Genomic DNA, 18,705 nt, shown 5'->3' with positions numbered 1-18,705 from the left:
TCCGGCAGCGCCGCGTCACCGCCCCACTCAGAGGGCGCTAAGGGACTGTCTGCCATGTGCGCTCCCTGCTAACCAGCGGGATGGAGGCAGCGGGAAGGGGCAGAGGGGAGGTGGCAGCCACCCGGGAGTGTTGACACGGGAGCCCCGCGGCGTGAAGCGGCCAGAATGACCGGGCCCGCCGGCGGGGACTGGGCGTCCCGCTCCAGGACTGGAAATGGCAGATAATCCCTGGCCATGACAGCTTGCCCCTTCCTTCTGCCTCTTGGCGGCTGTCCCACCCTCTCTCTCTCCTGACTGGCCGTCGGATCAGCGCCGCGCCCAGCGATTGGACGGAGGTACTGTGGCGCGGCCGGTGATTGGCGGAGGGTGGCGGAAGGAGCTGGCCTCTGGGGACGAGGGGGGGGGGCAAGATGGCGGCGGTGCTGGAAGTGGAGGTTGGGGGCCCCGTCGAGCGCGATGTGGAGGAGGTAGCGGGGCCCCGGGGGCTCCAGGGGGCGGCGCGGGCCGTCAGTCCCGGGGAAGGGCAGGGACGGGGGGGCTGTGGGGCGGGGGTTGCCGGAGGGAGGGCTGGGCCCTGCTGGGGGGGCTGTGGGGGGCTCGGTAGCGGGAGGCAGCGGCAGGCTCGGGGCCTGGGGGGGCCTGGGCCGGGGTAGGGGTGTGCGCTGAGGGGCCTGAGGCTGCTGGGGGTCCCTGGGGCAGGTGGAGCTTGCAGGGCTTTGGGCAGATTAGGGGGGGTTAGCGTTAGGGCCGGGGGGGTTCCCTGGGGCAGGGGGAGATTGGGAGTCCCTGGGGCAGGGCGACACTGAGGGTCTCTGTGGCAGGGGCATGCTTCTGAAGGTCTCTGGAGCAGGTGAATGTTGGGGGGGGGTCCCTGGGGCAGGGGGAGATTGGGGGCCCTTGGGGCTAGGGGACATTGGGGGGCACTGAAAGAAGAGGGCCCTGGAAGCTTCTGAAATTCTGCTGGGTTAGGGGGACATGGGGGGGCGTCTGGCTTAGGGGGACATTGGGGAGCTCTGGGGCAGGGTGGCATTGAGGGTCTGTGGGGCAGGAGGGCACCAGGAGCTTCTGAAGGTCGCTGGGGCAGGGGGTCACCGGGGCAAGAGGGCCCAGGGAGCTTCTGAAGCTCCACTGGGTTGGGGGGCTCTGGCTTAGGGGGGCTTTGGGAGGCTGTGGGGCCGGGGGGACATTGTGGTGCCCTGGCTTAGGAGCACTTCAGGCTCTTCCTGGTGAGCTTCAGTGGGTCTGCAGGACCCTGGGAGAAGGGCCCCTGGGGGGCTGTGGGGTCCCCGTGTGTCTTGGAGGCGCTGGGGAAGGGTGAGAGCGGGTCACTGGGGTGGGGGGGCTGAGCCGGCGGTGAGGGGCTGGACGTGGAGGGAGGAATTGCCTGGTGGGGAGCAGGGGGGAGGAGGGCAGCGATGGAGGGGGGGCTCAGGAACAGCCTGGGAGCTGTGTGAGGAAACGGCGGTTTGGGACGGAGGAGGTGATGGCACGCTGTGGTGCTCAGGGACAAACCCCCCTGTGGGACTTCGTGTCCCTGGATTGGCCAAAGCGCCTACTTTGGGGGTCTCCAGAGCTGGTGCAGCTGAAGAGGGGCCCCGGAAATCCCCGCTGGGCCCTTCGGCACCCTCAAAGCTTCTCTGGTGTTAATTCATTCCCTGTTTAAAACTCACTCCTGGAAAATCCCGGGGTGGGATTCACATTTCTGGGAACACGGGAGTGTGTGGGGCTGCTTGGGGTGCCCTCGAACGCCGGCAGCGTGGATAACGTTCCCTCCTGGCAGCGAATTCCGCCTGTCACCTTGGTGCTGTGCTGCTCGAACTTCCATGCTGAGATAATTAGTAGCCCTTGTTGCTCTCGGGGGAATTGAAGCTGTATGAAGCAGAGGGCTTTAGTCGAAGTTCCCACTGTTCCGTGCTGGCGTTCGAGCATTCCTGCAGATGAGAAATTACAAAGCTGAAAAAAACCAACCGCTTGGAAAGCTGGAATTGGGAGCGGGTACTTGCCTGCTGCCGCACAACTGGAGTGCAGTGTGTGGGTCTGCTGCGGTGTGTGTGCCACCGTAACCCTGCCGCTGTGCCGGGCTTTGCCGCGGCTCTTCGCCATCACCCTCTGCTTGTAGAGTGGTTCTGTGTGTGTGAGCTGGGAGCGCTGCCCGTGCTGGGGGAGCGGCGGCACAGGGGGGACAAGATGGATCAGCTGGTGCAGTTGGCGGGGTTTCAGTCCTTTTCCTCGAGATTTGGTAGTTTGGCTTAAAAATTCTCAGGTGCTGAAGGTTGTGTTTGGGAAGTTTGTTGTCAGGGATGAGTTGTGGAGCTTCCCTCGCCTACGGCTGAGCTGTGTGAGAGAGGTGGGACCGTCTGGCTGAGGCGTGGTGAGAGCTTGTGTGTCCTCCCTGCGCCATGTGTTGCCACCGATGAGCAGGTACGGTGGGGTGACAGGAGGATTCAGCCTCAAATCCGGTGCCCAGATGTCTAAAACCATAAACCGGTCGCTCTTGAGTTGCTACTTGTTATATTTTTAAGTTATTCACAGGTGGCTTGTTATACCGGAGAGCTTTTTTTTTTTCAGCCAGGCTTTGAAGAACGCCAAGGTGTACGTGTGCCCGCTGGAACCAGGCTGTTCAAGCCCTCTCTGAGCCAGCGAGCCTGGCGTCCTCCCGTCAGTCTCTTCTGCCCTGATAAGTGAGACTTAAAGCAAGCTAGTAAGCAAACAGCAAACTATTGCACTCATGAGCACCTTAGTTCAGTGCCAGCAGCAGACGCGAAACCTCTTCCCTGTAAACACATGGAAGATCTGAAATCTCCGACCCTCAAAAATGAAATTCCCGTGTTTCAGTCCGTCAGGAGAGCGCTTTTGGGGCTGGCTGAGAGGGGCAGAGAGGGTGTCGCAAGGAGGCAGCTGATACGGAGGTACTTGTAGGGCTGTGCCTGTCCCTGTGCTGTGATTCCACAAAACCCACGCCTTTTGGGACAAAATCCATACGCTTGGGTTGTCCTGAGATCTTGGCAGCTCTTTGGGCCGAGCATGTCGCTGATGAGCCATTAGTGGTGGGGCTGGCGCACGGCGGAGATCGGAAAGCAGGTTTAACTTTCACTTGGTGCACCCGTGTGGGATAAACACTGAGCGTCGCGTGGCTTTGGCTCTGCTTGTAACTCAGGCTGTCCTCAAAGGTTTCATTTACAATTACCGAAGCTTTTTTCACTCCTTTCTACTCTCCGCCGATTGTCCCTGCACTGTTGTATGAGCAGAAGAAACGAGGAATTCAGATTCCACAGTTTCCTCAGGCTGTCGCTAAAGACTCTGCCTCTTCAAAATCTGCCTCGGGTGAACGGCCGGACTCTCAGCGCTCTTGAGATTTGTCTTCCAGTTATTTCAGGTTGTTCCTAGTGGGTGATGTGAAACAAATGCTGAGGTTGGGGCTGCGGGGAAGGTGAGGTCGGGTCCCAGGCATTCCGCGTCCTCAGCTCTTGTGCTTCTGTCCGGTGCCGTGTGTAGGAGATGCTGGATGCAGTTGGTTTTGATGATCCAAAATACCACGGAGCCACACAGCATGAGCTGTGGGCTGGTCTGTAGCTTGGAACTGGAATCAGCAGCTGCTTATTCTCCATCCTCGAGACGTTCTCCTTACCTCCTTCCCAGATTTAGAGCGTAAGGAGATTACAGCCGGCTCGCAGCAGGGTAGCTGGGACGCGTGCTTGGAGATCCTCCTGTCTCCGTGCTGCTGGATGACGAGAAGGAGGCAATTATGGGGTTTGTATTGTAGATAACAACAGCCCTTGTGTTTTCCTAGATGGAGGTAACTCTCTTGGCCTTCCCGGCAATGGGGATCGCAGGTTTGTGGTGGTTTTGGGGCGTTAGCCCCTGCTGAAAACTGGGGAGCGGCATAAGTTTCTTCCAGAGGCCACAATACCACGTCTAAGGAGAGAATTAGACTTTAGTCATAGACAGTTTCTCCCAGTCGTCACCCAGAGGGGACTGGGGTTTTTGAGTTGTTCATGAGTTGCGGAGGAGACAGAGGACAGAATATGTCATTCACAATTCCGTATTATTTTTAAAAAAAGTTGTTCTGAGAGCTCTGTTTGGTCACACAGAGCGGGTCCTGTGCTGGTGTCACCAGTCGGAGGAGGCTGCAGCGGGAATGGGTTGGTGCTCAAGGCTTGGTAGAGCATATTTTCAGTCATCCTCCTGGTTTTTGCCCAGCCCCTCTCCTCTCTGGCCTGATAAATCTCTGGGAGATTTCAGAGCAGAGGCTCTTCAGCCTAGCTGACGGGGCTAGAGAGGAACCCAAAAAATAGGTGTTAAAATGAGACAAACCCAAACTAGAAACAGAGCGAACGCATAGCGGCGAGAGCAGGTGCTTCCTGTCACCGTCTCTCGCACTTAGATTTACCGCCACTGTTCATTTTTAGAATCAAAACCGTATTTATTTGGTAAGGGAGCGTGCAGATCAAGAAGGGGTTAACTGGAAGGTCCGGCGTGGGGTGGCTGCTCTGCCAAGTCGCGTCTGACAGTCATCAGATTGCTCTTCTCCGCTTGAATGTCCTGGCCCTCCCCTTGATAAAGTTATTTCAGGAGCTTTAGGCGCTGGGGAATGTGGTGAAGCTCAGCTTTGTGTCCAAGGCGGCGGATTCTTGCACCTGTGAGGACGGGTAGGTAAGAATCCCTCTTCTCTGTGAAAGGCCGGCAGGATTTCCTCAGGGTTTGGGGCTGAGAAGGCTTTAGCTCATTTGCAGGAAGAATTTGTAGATTTGGGGAAGATGCTGAAGGCAAGAGGCCGGGAGGTGTTCCCTAAGCGTGGGACAGACCGACGTGGATGCAGCGGCTGCTGGCACAGAGGAAGAGTGACCAGAAGTCAGTGTACAGGGAAAAAAAAATTGATGGATTGATGTATAATTGATGTCCAAGGCCAGGTTAGACAGGGCTCTGGGCAACCTGATCGTGTTGAAGATGTCCCTGCCCATGGAGGCTGGATTAGGTGGCCTTTAAAGGTCACTTCCCACCTAAACCCTTCCGTGATTCCATGATTTTGAAGGTGCTGGACTCCCTGTGCTTGTAAGATGTCCTTGTCCAGCGAGGACTGGGTTGGAGCTGGGAAGAACTGGGGTCTCCAGGGAGCGGGAGCCCCCAGGCGACTTCCCAGAGCTTGGGGGAACTGACCGACAAGACTTGGGGTTTCGCAGCTTCTCCTGCTTCCAGCGAGTTGAGAACATTTTTAAAGGGTTTGGTTTTTGGGTTTTTTTTTGACTGTTTGTCAGAGCAGTTGTAACTATGAATTGCGCAGCTGACTTTTTGTAAGGGAAAGCAGCGACTGCGCTGATGAATTTGGACGTGGACACTTTGGGAACCGAAGAGCTGGGGGAATTCAGGCGATACAAGCATGCTTCTCGGAGCCAGCGTCAGATCGTCACCACCTACACGCCGTTTCCTACGCAAGCCGGCGAGCTCGAACGGGGATTTTCATAGGTCTATATTTTGCATCTGTCTGAGTACCAAAGAGCTTCTCGAAGGCCTCGGGGACCGACTTTCTCGCGTCTGTTGCTCTGGGGTGCGGCACAGCAGACGCGTAACAGCAGGCAGAGGGATGGCTGCTGCCCTGTGTCTCCCTGCCTCATCACCCCGGGGTATAATTAGGTGCCGCAGAGGAAGCGAGGCCGAGCCCGGGTGCGATGGGAGGTGCTGGCTGCAAGACACCTCTTTGGGGAACAGCCCTGAGGGACGTGCCATGTGTCGCCGGCAGTGGTGGCACGTCTGGCTGCCGTGCTGTCCCCAGGAGAGCCCAGGGGTAAAGGTTGAAGCCGAGATGGCGGCTCCGAACCCAGTGATCAGAGGCTGGGGCGAGGTGGAGGTCGTTCCTTCGTACACATTGCAGGAAAGCACGATAACAAAGTCCTTGCTGTGACTTGTTTTCAGTTTCTTTTCTTATAACTCCATGTCTGTTTGCTGGTAAACGTTGGGTACAGGTCATTCGGGGCTGGCCAGCCCTGCGCTCAGCTGCGGCTGTGCCGGGGAGAGAGCTGGCAACCAGGGCGAGTGCCGTCCCAGCCCCTCGGCCGTGCTGGAGGGTCTCCAGCCAGATGGGGCTTTGTAAACCATGTGTTTATATGCCCAGCCCCAAGCGAGCCGCTGTAGGCTCTATCTGGGTCTGTGTCTCACCAAGCAAAGGCGACGTGAAGCCAGAGCTGCGGGATCTCGTTTGCTGCATCCCCGGCGCCGTGCGTCAGGGTTTGTGGAGGCGCTGGGGTGAGTGCTGCCCGTGGAGGGACATGACTGGTGCTGGAGGCCTCTTCGGCTCTCATGGGAAGATATAAAGCTCCAAGAGAAAGCTGAAACGCAGTGTGGAAGGTCCCCACACCCCTCCCCGGTCCAAATGCCTCCTGGTGATGGTATTCACACTGAATCTCACTGGGGGAACAGGGGATTCTGCGAGACTTGGCCTCCGGGTGAGGTTTGGGTGCTGCTTGCTTGCGAGCTGCAGAGTTGCAGTTCTGCAGAGGAGGCCTTTTAAATCACTTAGTCCGGTTCCTTCTGTCCCCTAAACGTGTCACAGGGAGGGTGTCCTTGGCACCCTGCGCCCAGCTTGGCAGTTTCAGCTTGCGTTAAGCGGGGATTAATCCAGCCCATCATCTCTCGTCACTAATAACAGCAACTCCTGTCGCTCTCGGTTGCTCCTGTCGGGCACAAACTTTGCTGCCCGTAACGCTTGGGAGCAACTTCCAGCTGTGTCAGCAAAGCAAGTCCTAAATCTTTCTTTTTTCTGTGATTCTTTCTGAAATTATTTTTTGGTGATGGTTTGTTGCTGGTGGGCAGACACAGTCCCCTGTCCTGCAGACTGGTGGCATTTTGGACTCTGTGCTGTTTCTGAGAGGCGCTGGGGTCGCTCCTCTGTGCCCAGAGACCCCCTGGCTGGGTTGTGAACGTGGGACTGAGACCGATTCCTGTCACGCGTAGCATGGGATGGCAGGCAGAGCCTTGGCTGCGGTAAAATATGGGATCGTAAGGGGAAAGGTACCTGCAGGCGGTGGAGGAGCAGGGGAACCATGCAGCTCTCGCCGTGCCATCTGGAGGGATGAAGGATATTGCTGGGCTGTAGTGTCACGATAGGCATGTCAAGGGTTTGTTGTTTGAAGCTTCTGAAGCCAGGGTTTGCCTTAAAGTTCTCAAAGAGCAATCCCGGGGGTCTCAGGGGATGGCTTTTCCCGGACTCCGCTGCTGTTGGCACTGGTGGGGTCTCGCCAGGAGATGAAGGAGCCGTGTCAGGGTGCAGTGAACAAGCAGCGTAGACACAACACAGCCTTGCTCGTGTAGGGCATAACCCCCCCCCCCCACTGCACTGTTTGGGGCGGTAAAGTAAAGAAGTTTTCCATTCTAGGCTGGTACTGTTGCTCCCAAACTTCAGCGGCTGATTTCTTTGTTTTGTTTTTTTTTTTTTTTCTCCCTAGGTTGATCTTTCGCACTTATCCCCAGAGGAGAGATGGAGGTGAGTGTGCTGGGAGTTGAGCCAGCGCTTACAGCGTGCCCAGAGAGTTGCGATTAGTGGGGTGAAATCCTCTTGGCGGCCAGTCACCAGTGGTGTCCCTCAGGGCTCAGTTTTGGGGCCAGTTTTGTTTAAAACCTTTATCAATGGTCTGGATGAGGGGACTGAGTGCACCCTCTGTAAGTTTGCAGATGACACCGAGCTAGGTGGGAGTGTTGATCTGCTTGAGGGAAGGAAGGCTCTACAGAGGGCCCTGGACAGGCTGGAGGGATGGGCCAAGGCCAATTGGATGAGGTTTAATAAGGCCAAGGGCCGGGTCCTGCATTTTGGTCACAACAACCCCAAGCAACGCCAGGGGCTTGGGGAAGAGTGGCTGGAAAGCTGCCCAGCAGAAAAGGACGTGGGGGTGCTGGTGGCCGGCCAGCTTAACATGAGCCAGCAGCGTGCCCAGGTGGCCAAGAAGGCCACCAGCATTCTGGCTTGTATGAGGAATAGGGTGGCCAGCAGGAGTAGGGAAGTGATGGTGCCTCTGTACTCGGCACTGGTGAGGCCTCACCTCGAGTGCTGTGTTCAGTTCTGGGCCCCTCTGTACAAGAGGGACCTTGAAGTGCTGGAGCGTGTCCAGAGGAGAGCTACCAGGCTGGTGAGGGGTCTGGAGACCAAGTCCTATGAGGAGAGGCTGAGGGAGCTGGGCATGTTTAGCTTGGAGAAGAGGAGGCTGAGGGGAGACCTCATTGCCCTCCACAAGTCCCTGAAAGGAGGTTGGAGAGAGGTGGCTGTTGGCCTCTTCTCCCAGGTGAATAATGACAGGACCAGAGGAAATGGTCTGAAGCTGCGGCAGGGGAGGTTTAGATTAGATATTAGGAAGAATTACTTTACTGAAAGAGTGGTCAGGCACTGGAACGGCCTGCCCGGGGAGGTGGTGGAGTCACCATCCCTAGAGGTGTTTAAGAAACGCCTAGATTTGGCACTTCAGGGCATGCTCTAGTCACGAGATTGTAGGTTGTTTTATTTGTGTGTGTATGGTTGGACTCGATGATCTCAAAGGTCTTTTCCAACCATGAAGATTCTATGATTCAACGTGCTCCTGCTCCTCACCGGAGCTACCAGCAGCACAGCCTGTGTTGACGGCGGGAGAGGATGGGGTCAGCCTTCCCTGCGCAGTGTTATTTGTTAGGGGGAGCTGTGAACTGTCTTAAAAGGCAATACTAATGTTTTTTCTTTGAAACTGCTTCCTAGATATTCCTCCATTCCCCTTAGCCAAACCAATTTCAGCCAGCCACTTGTTGAAAAGCACAGTAAGACCTGTCTTCTCTCAATATTAATTTAGAGAGGGCTTCTTAAGATCAGAGAATTTGGCATATTTCTTGGGTTTGGATTTTTTCCCCCCCCCCTAACTTGAGCTGTCTCATCAGCCCAAGACCGAGATGTAAGGATGTTACAGGTCTTAATTCTGCCTTGGTTTTTGGTCAAACGGCACGAACTGCAAAGAAACCCCAGGTGTCTGTAGAACATGAGTCTGGAAATGGCTCATTCCAGAATGCAAATGGGGCTGCTCAGGGCAGAGCGAAGCGATTTGCTGGGGCTTGGGGCTTTTGCCGGCTGTAGACCGTGCCCCTGCTGCCCACCCTGCCTTTCCCATGCCGGGTGAGAGGGAGAAGGGTGCTGGTGGCTCTGAAAGTGGGCTGGGGTTTTGGTGTGGAGAGTTGGTGCGCGCTCGGGGTGTCAAACAGCCGCTCGGATGATGCTGCCAGGTGAGTTACGTGAAAGGTGCACCCCGCGTTCGTTCGTTCAGGTGCATCAGTGTGAGTTCCCTCTGCCTCGTTCACACCAGGGTGGGCTGGATGGTGGCCTTGGCTTTCACACTTTAAAAAAGAGCTAGTCACAGAGAAGCCTTTTGTCTGTTCTCCTCTGGATTGCACCACAGCACCCGTCTCCACGATGCTCCTTCTTGGTGTCTCTCACTCTGGTCTTCCCCGTCCCGAGGAGTTGGTTGCCCACCCTGTGCTGTGAGCATGCGGTCTGTGCCTGCGTACTCTTCAGCCGGCTTTTCCCTGTCGTTGCAGAGTGGAGCACGCACGGATGCATGCCAAGCACCGCGGTCACGAGGCTATGCATGCCGAAATGGTCCTCATCCTTATCGCCACACTGGTGGTGGCACAGCTCCTCCTGGTTCAGTGGAAACAGAGGCACCCTCGCTCCTACAACGTAAGTGTCTCCCGTGCAGCCGCTTGGCCTCCGAGGCTGGATGTGAGTGCTGAGGGATGCCATCCTTTAGCTGATGATAAGTATGTTCCTGTTTTTTTTCCTCTTCTCTGGTGTTGAGATACCCTCGTCTTCCCAACAGCGTATGGAATTCTAGCTAGGGATGAGGACGGATGTGCCTGGAGGCATTAAGTTTCCGTTATAAGTGATGCCAATAACTCGGTTTTACAGAGTGCTTTGATACCAGGCGATGGGATGAGCAGATCTCTGGTCTGCTGAGCAGACCTGCTGATGCCACTGGCTTGTCAGGGACTGTTATTTCACCTGAACCAACCTCACTCTGACTTCCTTAGGGTAATTAATGTTTCCACTCAATACCCGTCATCCCCCATGAACTTTAAACCAAACCTGTTTACCTGTTTTACGCAGATCCCTTTTGGCAATAGGCCGTAGGGCAGAGGCAAGTCTGAAACCTTCTGCTGCGCTCATCTCCTTGTTTAATAAATGCCTGAGGTGTCTGTGGTTTGTGGTTTATATAGCTGCTTTACGGCAACTAGATAGGTGGATCATCTCCTGTACCTCCTTCTGGAGATGTTTCCTCTGCGTTCTTCCTCCAGCTCTAGTCCTTTTTTTACCAAAGATCGCCTGGCTGCCGCCTCCGTCTCCCTCAGTCGCTCTCCGAGCCTGTTCTCTGGGTGCTGGGTGCCACAGACCAAACCTCCCGCGTTTCCTGGTGCTGTTCAGGGCCCTTCGATGCAGGCAGGAGCAGGGCTGGCAGGGTGTTTCTGATGTGTGATGAGCAGAGAACCAGCTCAAAATGCCTCTCCTCTGGTCCTGCAGATGGTGACCCTCTTCCAGATGTGGGTAGTGCCTCTGTATTTCACGATCAAGCTGTACTGGTGGCGGTTCCTGGTAATCTGGGTGCTCTTCTCAGCAGTCACAGCTTTTGTCACCTTCAGGGCAACTCGAAAACCTCTGGTACAGACAACGCCCAGGTTAGTACAGGTGTTTCTGGGAAAACTCCTCAGCCCCAGGGCAGCCATTACAAGAAACTCTTTCCAGTTAAGATGCCACAGATTATTGTCTTAAACTTTGCACCCCGCGGGTGTGTAACCCCCTGTGAAGCTCTAAGGGCTGGCAGCTGGTCCTGTGCCCCAGTCGGTGCAGAGGCAGATCCCTGAGGGCATTCCTGGCATGAGGCACTCTTGTTTACGGCCTTTGCAGATCCCAGCGTTTCTGGTTTGGGAGTCAAAACCTTAAGCGGCCCATGGAGCTTGAATTAGAAATTTAAAGCTCTCGCCCACGCGTATGGGTGGGTGAAGCGTCTGCAAACACCATCCAGGTTTTAAAAGTAAAACTCTTGAGGTGGTTGGTGCGGCTTCATTCAGGAGAAAGGAAGCCATTCGATTCTTGTTTTAATTCTTTACAGGCTGGTGTATAAATGGTTTCTACTAATATACAAGATCAGCTATGCCACTGGAATCGTAGGGTACATGGCTGTGATGTTTACGCTCTTTGGTCTTAACTTATTATTCAGGTGAGTGAATCTTTTGGTCGGACTCGCGGGGTGGGGGATGTAACACACCACATGGAGTGAGGCATTGCCTGTGACTCTGGAAAAACAGTTCTCTTAGCAATCTGATTGTCGGGACCAAAGAGACTCCTGGGGTGTCTTCTCCCTGCTGGGAGGATCACGGGTGTGAAGATGCTGGTACCTGAGCAGGTCAGGGTCGCTGGGGAGCCCTGCTTCCAGCTCAGCTGTGGCGGCAGCTCCTCCAGCTCTGCGCGTGTCCAGACGGGGGATTTTCTTTGCTACCCTGATAAACAGGTGCCTGTAACAAGCAGCCAGCCCAGGTGTGGTAGCAGCGGACCTTAGCCCAAGCCGTCTTCGTGTTTTAGAGAGGTTGAATCCTTCTCTAGAATGATGAGCAGACCTGGCAACTGCCTGCAGAGGTGGAAGCGTTAACTGCGGGCTGAGGGACTTGGGGAGATGACCACCGTTGCTCGTTCCAGAGGCTGGGGAGGGCAATGGCCACCAGGTGTTAGCCAGCCGGGGTGTAACACCCACATCTCCACTCAAATGCTGCTTGTTGACAGCCAAGGTGAAGCGTCCCTGAAGCAGGGACCAGGGTTGTGCTGGGCAGGGGCGTAAAAGACCTCTGTGGGTGATGCTTCCCAGTGACGTGTGTCCGCTGCCTTGGTGGACTGCTGTCATGATGGAGTTAGTGCTGTGGGCTGTGTCAACACACAGTGGCTTTGAACCCCAACAGCTGCCCCGCCCCCGCCGAAAAGCTCTTGATGTCGTTTGGGCTGCTCTGTTGTAGAATCAAACCAGAAGATGCGATGGACTTCGGCATCTCCCTCCTCTTCTACGGTCTTTACTACGGGGTGCTGGAGCGGGACTTTGCCGAGATGTGTGCGGATTACATGGCCTCGACCATTGGGGTGAGTTAACGCTGCACTGCCCCCCAGGCGAGGCTCCTGCCCCCTTATGGGGGGCGCCTGAAACATCTCGGTCACAGCAGTAACTTTTGCCTCCCCCCAAAGGGGAAAGTGCATCAAACTCCGCCCTTCAGGCTTCACTCCATGGGCTTCCTTCTGCTGCTTGTACCCACCGCGGCTTGTGCCGTCCCTGCAGGCACAGGACGTGTTCCCGCGTGCCTGCAGCGGTGGCCTAAAATCTGTAGCCCACTCATCTGGTACCAAAAAAAAACCCCACTCCGCGAAAAAATATGTGACCTAGGACAGGAGTGGAGTAGGTTGTGTTGCCTCTTTGCAGCAGCTCTTTAGGGACTTTGTGTTTCCTCCTCTTCCTCCTCTCCAAGCTTTCTGCTGCTGCTCCTTGGAGGTGCTGTCTGGCGGGACTGGGGAGCCCCAGTAGAGCTCGGTTCTTCCCCCATGTAGGTGGTGGGCACCTGGGACGGGCCTGCAGCAGCCCAGGCGCTCCCCAAGGGTCTGGCCTGGCTGCAGGGCTGCCGGGAGGATGGTGCTGCAGCCCGAGGGCTCCATCGGATGCTCGGAGTGAAGCTCTGCCTAGTCTCTGCCAGAGGCACATTTTGCTGATGATACTGAATTAGGACAGAGTAGGATCGTTTGGGTTGGAAGGGACTTTTAAAGACCACCTAGTCCCACCCCCTGCCCTGGGCAGGGACATCTTCAACTAGACCAGGTTGCTCAAAGCCCCATCCAACATGTCCCGGAATGTTTCCAAGGATGGGGCAACCACAGCTTCTCCGGGCAACCTGGGCCAGGGGCTCACCACCCTCACAGCCAAGAATTTCTTCCTGAGATCTAATCTGAATCTCCCCTTTTCAGGTTAAAGCCATTACACCTGGTCCTGTCGCAACAGGGCCTGCTGAAAAGTCTGTCCTCACCTTTCCTGTAGCCCTCTAGGAGGAGCTGTGGACTCGTTCGAGGGCAGAGAGATTTGGGTAGACCAGAGAGCCGGGCGGTCACCAGGCCTGTGAAATTTAACAAGAGCAAGTCCAGATTCTCCACCTGGGACAGAGTGATCCTGGTTATATGTACAAATTGGGGGATGAGGGGTTGGAGAGCAGCCCCGCGGAAAGAGATCTGGGGGATTGGCTTGGTGGCAAGTTGAATATGAGCCAACAGTGTACCCTGGAAGCCCAAAGGGCCAACTGTGGCCTGGGGTGGATCAAGCACAGCATTGCGAGCCAGATGAGGGGGTGATTGTCCCATTTGACACCACACTGGTGCAGCCCCATCTCAAGTTCTGTGTGCAGTTGGGCACCTCGGTATAAGAAGGACATAAAACTGTTAGAGTATCCACAGGAGGATGACCAAGATGGTGAAAGGTCTCCAGGGCAAGACTTAAGAGAGCGGCTGAGGTGACTTGGCTTGTTCAGCTTGGAGAAGAGAAGGCTGAGGGGGAACCTCATCACAGTCTGCACCTTCCTCAAGGGGTGGCAGAGGGGGAAGTGCTGATTTCCTCTCTCTGGTGACCAGAAAGAAATGGGATGAAGCTGCATCAGGGGAAGTTCAGGTTGGACTTGAGGAAATGGTTCTTCTCTGAGAGAGAGGGCGGTCGTTTGGTCCCTGGACCAGGCTCCCCAGGGAGGTGGTCATGACACCAAGCCTGTCAGAGTTCAGGGAGCATCTGGACGACACTCTTGTTCATGTAGTTTGGTTTTATGTAGTCCTGAAAGGAGCAGGAGTTGGACTTGATGATCCTTATGGGTCCTTTCCAACTTGAGATACTCTGTGATTCTGTGTCTCCCAGCCCGGCTGTGGGAGCCGGGACACAACATGAGTGACCTGGGGCTCCTGGCCATCCCTGGAGTGTGTGGGACCAGAGCTGCGCATGGGGAGCCCCAGTTGTGTGCCCGCACCCTCCTGCGTGCTGCATCGGGCCGGTGCTGAGCCCAGGGGGCTTGGAAATGGCTTTGCTCTTCAGCCATCCGAGCTTCAGGAACCCGCGGGGCTGGAGGCTCGGGCTGTATTTGATGGCTCGGGCCGTATTTGACCACCAGCCCAAGGCTGTCATCTTGGGTCAAAGCTGTGACCTCCAGCTTGTCCTGCTCTTGCCCCCGGCTGTTGGAGAGCAAAGGGGGGTGGTCCCCGGTATGTGGAGTGGGGTGCGTGGGGTTGGGGTGTGATGGGCCACCGTGTCACTGAGCAGCTCCCTGTCCTGTTGTAGTTGTTTCCCGCAGCTGGACCTGTAACAAGGTTTTTAAGCCCAAAAGGCTGAGGCTGGACTCCCTCGGGCGCAGACCCCAGCCCTCCTTAAAGCTTAGCCGTGCCGAGGCGGGCGTGGGCCGCGTGTCCTCCCGCTGTCACCGCTCTCCCTCTGCTCTGCCCTCGCTCAGTTCTACAGCGCCTCGGGGATGCCCACCAAGCACCTCTCCGACAGCGTCTGCGCCGTCTGCGGCCAGCAGATCTTCGTGGACGTCAACGAGGAGGGGATCATCGAGAACACCTACCGCCTCTCCTGCAACCACGTGTATCCTTCTCCTCCGGAGCCAGCCCGTTCCCTCGCCGGCTCCATGCCGGGGCTGGCAGCAGGGAGCTCCTGCCCCACGGCTTCTCCTGCCCCACGGCTTCCCCCACCCGGGGTGAAGAACCACCAGCCTTGGGCTGCTCTGCTGATTTTGCACATGATCCTTGCCTGTGTCATAGCTGACTTGGCATGGAAAGAGGTGAAGTCCCTGAAATCACTTCCTCGCCGCCTTCGTGTGTTGTTACAAGTGGTTGTTTCCTCTTCCTTCCCCTCTCCAGCTGCCCCCGCTCCGGGCTCTGACGGAGCCGCCGTGGAGCTGTGCTTCCCTTTCCAGCTGCCTTTACCAAATCTGCTGGGACCTTGCCCCTGTGCCAGCTCTGGTGGGGTGAGATAGGGACACGAAGTGTCCCCGGTCCAGCCGAGCTGGGCTGTCGCTGTCACGCTGGCCCCTTCTCGGAGAGCCAGCGCTGTGGCTGAGAGCTTCCGAAGGGAAGAGTCAGGGGGAAAACACCGCCTGTCCTACATGGCAACCCTCAGAAAACAGCCCCCCCGGGTCTCGTGCTGCCGGTCGCTGCCTGCTTCAGCCGCAGCCCGGCAGCTTCCTCCTTCCCCAGAACTCCTCTGGTGACTCCGGTTGCACGTGGGGTTTCTGGCACCTTGGAATTGCTCAGCCCTCCCCGTCAGCTGACGGATGCGCCGTCAGTTATGAAAGTGGAAGTCCTGGTGGTGTCTCAGCTGGGAGGGATCGCGGGGGGCGGAGGGGGGGGGGAATTTTCCAGCGGTGACTCAGCTGTGGCGATGGGATGTCCTCTGGCACCGCTTGCGTTACTGGCTGCGAGGTGGTTTCCAAACTGGGCCTGAGCAAAGGTCAGGCCGGCAAAACTCGCTGCCTAAATTTAGGTGCTGGAAACTGTTTGGCGAGGTTTACGCTGGCCTGGCCCCGGCAACCGGCCCCGCGGCGGGGTCTGTGCCTGCCTGTCACCCCGGGCTCTGCGGCAGCTCGGCGGGGTTGTGGCTGCGGGAGGGGTCAGTGCTCGTGGTGATTCCCGGGGCTGGCTGGCAGCCCTGAACCACTTCGGTAGCCCTCCGCTCCAGGGCTGAGGAGGGAGCAGGTCCCGCTCCTGCTCTCCGGCATTACTTTTGAGCAGCAGAGGCGTTTCCCTGGGGGAGTTTCCGTTTGCTCGGTGACACCCTGGTGCGTGGCAGTTTCCCGGCAGGCCCAGCAGCCTCTCCTTACCCCGGAGCTGCGCCACCTCATGTTTCTGCATGATTTCTCCGGGCCGTGCTCAGGTTGGGCAAACCCTCGTTACCGTCTGCCGTGACGGCGCCTGGAAATCAGACCGTGGGAGAAATTCCTTGAATATGTTGTTAATGGGCTGGGAAGCCTTTGCAAGAGCCGTGTGTAACGCACGCGGTCGGGTTCGCAGAGCTCTCCTGGGCTGGACAAACCTTCCCAAGTGCTCGAAGCCCCGGCATGTCACAGCCAGGCATGTCCCTGCCTGTCCTCTGCTGCCGGCTCTCGCCCTCGTATCAAGGAGTTTCGCTGCAGCCGCTGCCTGTGCGGGTCTAACCCAGCCCCGGTGCGAGCGTGTGCCGGGCTACGTCTGCGCCGGGCACCGTCGGTGAAGGGTTTGTTGTCTCACCGGTGCCCGGCGCGTTGGTCACAGCCCTCGTGATCCCTCCCCATCCCACTGCCCCATGAGCCCCTTCCGTTGTGCCTGGAAGGTGCTTGCGCCTTCTAGGAAAGGGCTGTGGTTGTGCAACGTGGCCGTCCATGCACGGCATGGGTGGTTTGTGTCCCCCGCACAGCGGCGTGGGGGTGACTTTGTTTAACCTCGATGGGTTTCCTCCACGCTCGGTCCTGTCCCCCCTCCTCCAGCCCAGGCGGTTCCCCTTAACGTGCTGCTTCCCAGGTTTCACGAGTTCTGCATCCGGGGCTGGTGCATCGTCGGGAAGAAGCAGACGTGTCCCTACTGCAAAGAGAAGGTGGATCTCAAGAGGATGTTCAGTAACCCGTATCCTTTCCCCTCGTGGCACCCAGTGCTTTGTGAGGGGCAACAGTGGGTAGAGGCTGTGCCTGGGAGCTGCTGGCTGCTCACTCAGGCTTGCCTGGCACCCCAGGCAGGTCGCTGCCGGCACCCAGCGGTGACAGAGACGCTGCAAAAATCTGTCCCCCAAGCTGGGCATGTCGCCTGGGCCGGAGCAGCGGGCACATCGGGGGGAACTGGGAGGCCACGGGCTCCACCGAGGCTGCTGCTCCCTTGTCTGAGGACAAAAATGTCATGAAGCCCTTCACTGTCAACCCCCGTGGACCCTGCCCACCAACGGGAGGGCTCAGCCCCCCATGCTGCCCCCGTCCCCCTCCCTGCACCGCTGCAGGGGGTGACTTGAGCCCCAGATTTTGCTTTTCCACCTCTGGCCATTGCTGTGAGGAGTGCGAGTCCCTGCAGGGCCAGGCGCTGGGTTTGCCACCCGCGACGGCAGGTCGTGTCTGTCCCATGGGATGGTGAAGCCGGGTCCTCCTGCATCCCACGGGACACCTGCCTGCACCCCAGACCCTCCTTGTTGGGGCGCAGCCGAGGAGAGCCTGGCCGGAGCCATCCCTCCCTGGGCACCTGCTGCTGCAGAGCGTTGGGGCGGCGTCTCCCGGTCCCTTTGTGGCAGCTTTGGCTGCGCTGTGCTCCTCTCAGCCCCTCTCCCTGTGGCTCTTTTATAGGATCACAGAATTGTTTGGGAGGGAAGGGACCTTAAAGGCCAGCTTGCTCCAAGCCCCGGCCAACCTGGCCTTGAACCCCTCCGGGGATGGGGCAGCCACAGCTTCTCTGGGCAACCTGGGCCAGGGGCTCACCGCCCTCACAGCCAAGAATTTCTGCCTGAGATCTCAGCTCAGTCTCCCCTCTTGCAGTGGATACCCCTTCCCCCTCGTCCCATGGCTCCCCTCCCTCATCCAGAGTCCCTCCCCAGCTTTCCTGGAGCCCCTTGAGGGACTGGAAGGGGCTCCAAGGTCTCCGCGGAGCTTTCTCTTCTCCAGGCTGAACCCCCCCAACTTTCTCAGCCTGTCCTCCCAGCAGAGGGGCTCCAGCCCTTTAATTCCTTCTTCAACTTCTTCTTTAACTGTTCCTCGCCCAGCTGGGAGAGGCCCCACGTCATGTACGGGCAGCTGCTGGACTGGCTGCGCTACCTGGTGGCCTGGCAGCCGGTGATCATCGGACTGGTCCAGGGCATCAACTACATCCTGGGGCTGGAATAAGAGCAGGCGGTGGGGAGCCGCGGAGCCAGGAGAGGATGCGCGCCCAGGGCAGGGGACAGCCGCCGGCTGGGGACGCTGGCTTTTCTCCGTCACCTCTCAGGACCTCGGCCGCCCCGAGGACCGCGGCGTGGAGGGCCGAGGGAGGACTCTGCCCTGGGGCCCCTCCCACTAGGGCTGGGAGAGTCGTTTTTTTTTTTTTTTTTAAAAGCAATTATTTTAATGAGCGTATTTAAAACTTTCTATTGCAGAAGAAGAGACGCTTGTCCCGTTTCCCTCCCCGAGCCCCTTCCCCACCGCCCCGCTGTGCCGAGCTCCGGGGGGCTGTTCTCCATCTCCATCTCCTGCCGCTATGATGGGGAGGGGGCCGAGGCTTTGCCGCTGCGACGCCGGCTCCCCGGAGCAGCCCTGCCGGCGGCCAGGAAGGGATGTGGGGCAGCAGGGTCACTTTTGGGCCCCTTTCCTGTGTGGGGCTGGAGCTCAGCGTCCTGGCCAAGGGCCGGGGGGGGACGCTCGGCTGCCCCAGCACCCAGCGCCGTGGGCCGGACTCTTGGCTGTTTGGTGCCGTGGGTGCGCGGGGAGGAACCGAACGGCTCCCCCGCGCCTCAGGTGCCCCTTTTGTACGCTCCCCTCTTTTCTATGTTCCTTCCCCGGCGGCGTTGGGGGGCAGCCGGGGCACGGCACGGTGCAATTTCTCCCCCTGCGTCCCTTTCGGTGACGGTGACGGTTCGTCAAGAGCAGCCCGGGAGCGCGTTGCCCCTGCCGCCGGGGGACGCCTCGCTGGGGGCTGCTCTTCTTGGCGCTGTCGGAAAAGGGATG

General features: G+C 57.8%; 1 protein-coding gene across 8 annotated transcripts; it reads left to right on the top strand.

Moving 5' to 3' along the window:
* The first annotated feature begins 22 nt into the window (after nt 1-22).
* Nucleotides 23-18,144, top strand: RNF121 (ring finger protein 121). 8 transcript variants are annotated; one of them, XM_074572194.1, is made up of 9 exons: nt 23-335; nt 7,440-7,477; nt 9,541-9,682; nt 10,520-10,674; nt 11,109-11,216; nt 12,004-12,124; nt 14,509-14,642; nt 16,553-16,654; nt 17,769-18,144. In XM_074572194.1, the coding sequence occupies exons 3-9, from the start codon at nt 9,557-9,559 to the stop codon at nt 17,887-17,889; spliced, it is 867 nt and encodes a 288-aa protein (XP_074428295.1). In that variant the 5' UTR covers nt 23-335; nt 7,440-7,477; nt 9,541-9,556; the 3' UTR covers nt 17,890-18,144. The 8 variants fall into 8 exon arrangements, with proteins under 8 accessions (XP_074428295.1, XP_074428293.1, XP_074428292.1 ...); XM_074572192.1 differs by lacking the exon at nt 23-335 and adding an exon at nt 339-434; XM_074572191.1 differs by lacking the exon at nt 23-335 and adding an exon at nt 365-467.
* Nucleotides 18,145-18,705: the final 561 nt, after the last annotated feature.

This window comes from Larus michahellis, chromosome 1, assembly GCF_964199755.1.
Source record: "Larus michahellis chromosome 1, bLarMic1.1, whole genome shotgun sequence".
In the NCBI taxonomy this organism is placed as follows: Eukaryota; Metazoa; Chordata; class Aves; order Charadriiformes; family Laridae; genus Larus; species Larus michahellis.
This window is presented reverse-complemented; position numbering and strand designations above follow the sequence as displayed.

Bases quoted from the DNA above. Each gene is read 5' to 3' on its own strand.
- RNF121 (XM_074572188.1), top strand. From the start codon at position 411: ATGGCGGCGGTGCTGGAAGTGGAGGTTGGGGGCCCCGTCGAGCGCGAT. The intron at 10,675-11,108 runs GTTAGTACAGGT...AATTCTTTACAG, and splicing joins CTGGTACAGACAACGCCCAG to GCTGGTGTATAAATGGTTTC. The intron at 11,217-12,003 runs GTGAGTGAATCT...GCTCTGTTGTAG, and splicing joins GGTCTTAACTTATTATTCAG to AATCAAACCAGAAGATGCGA.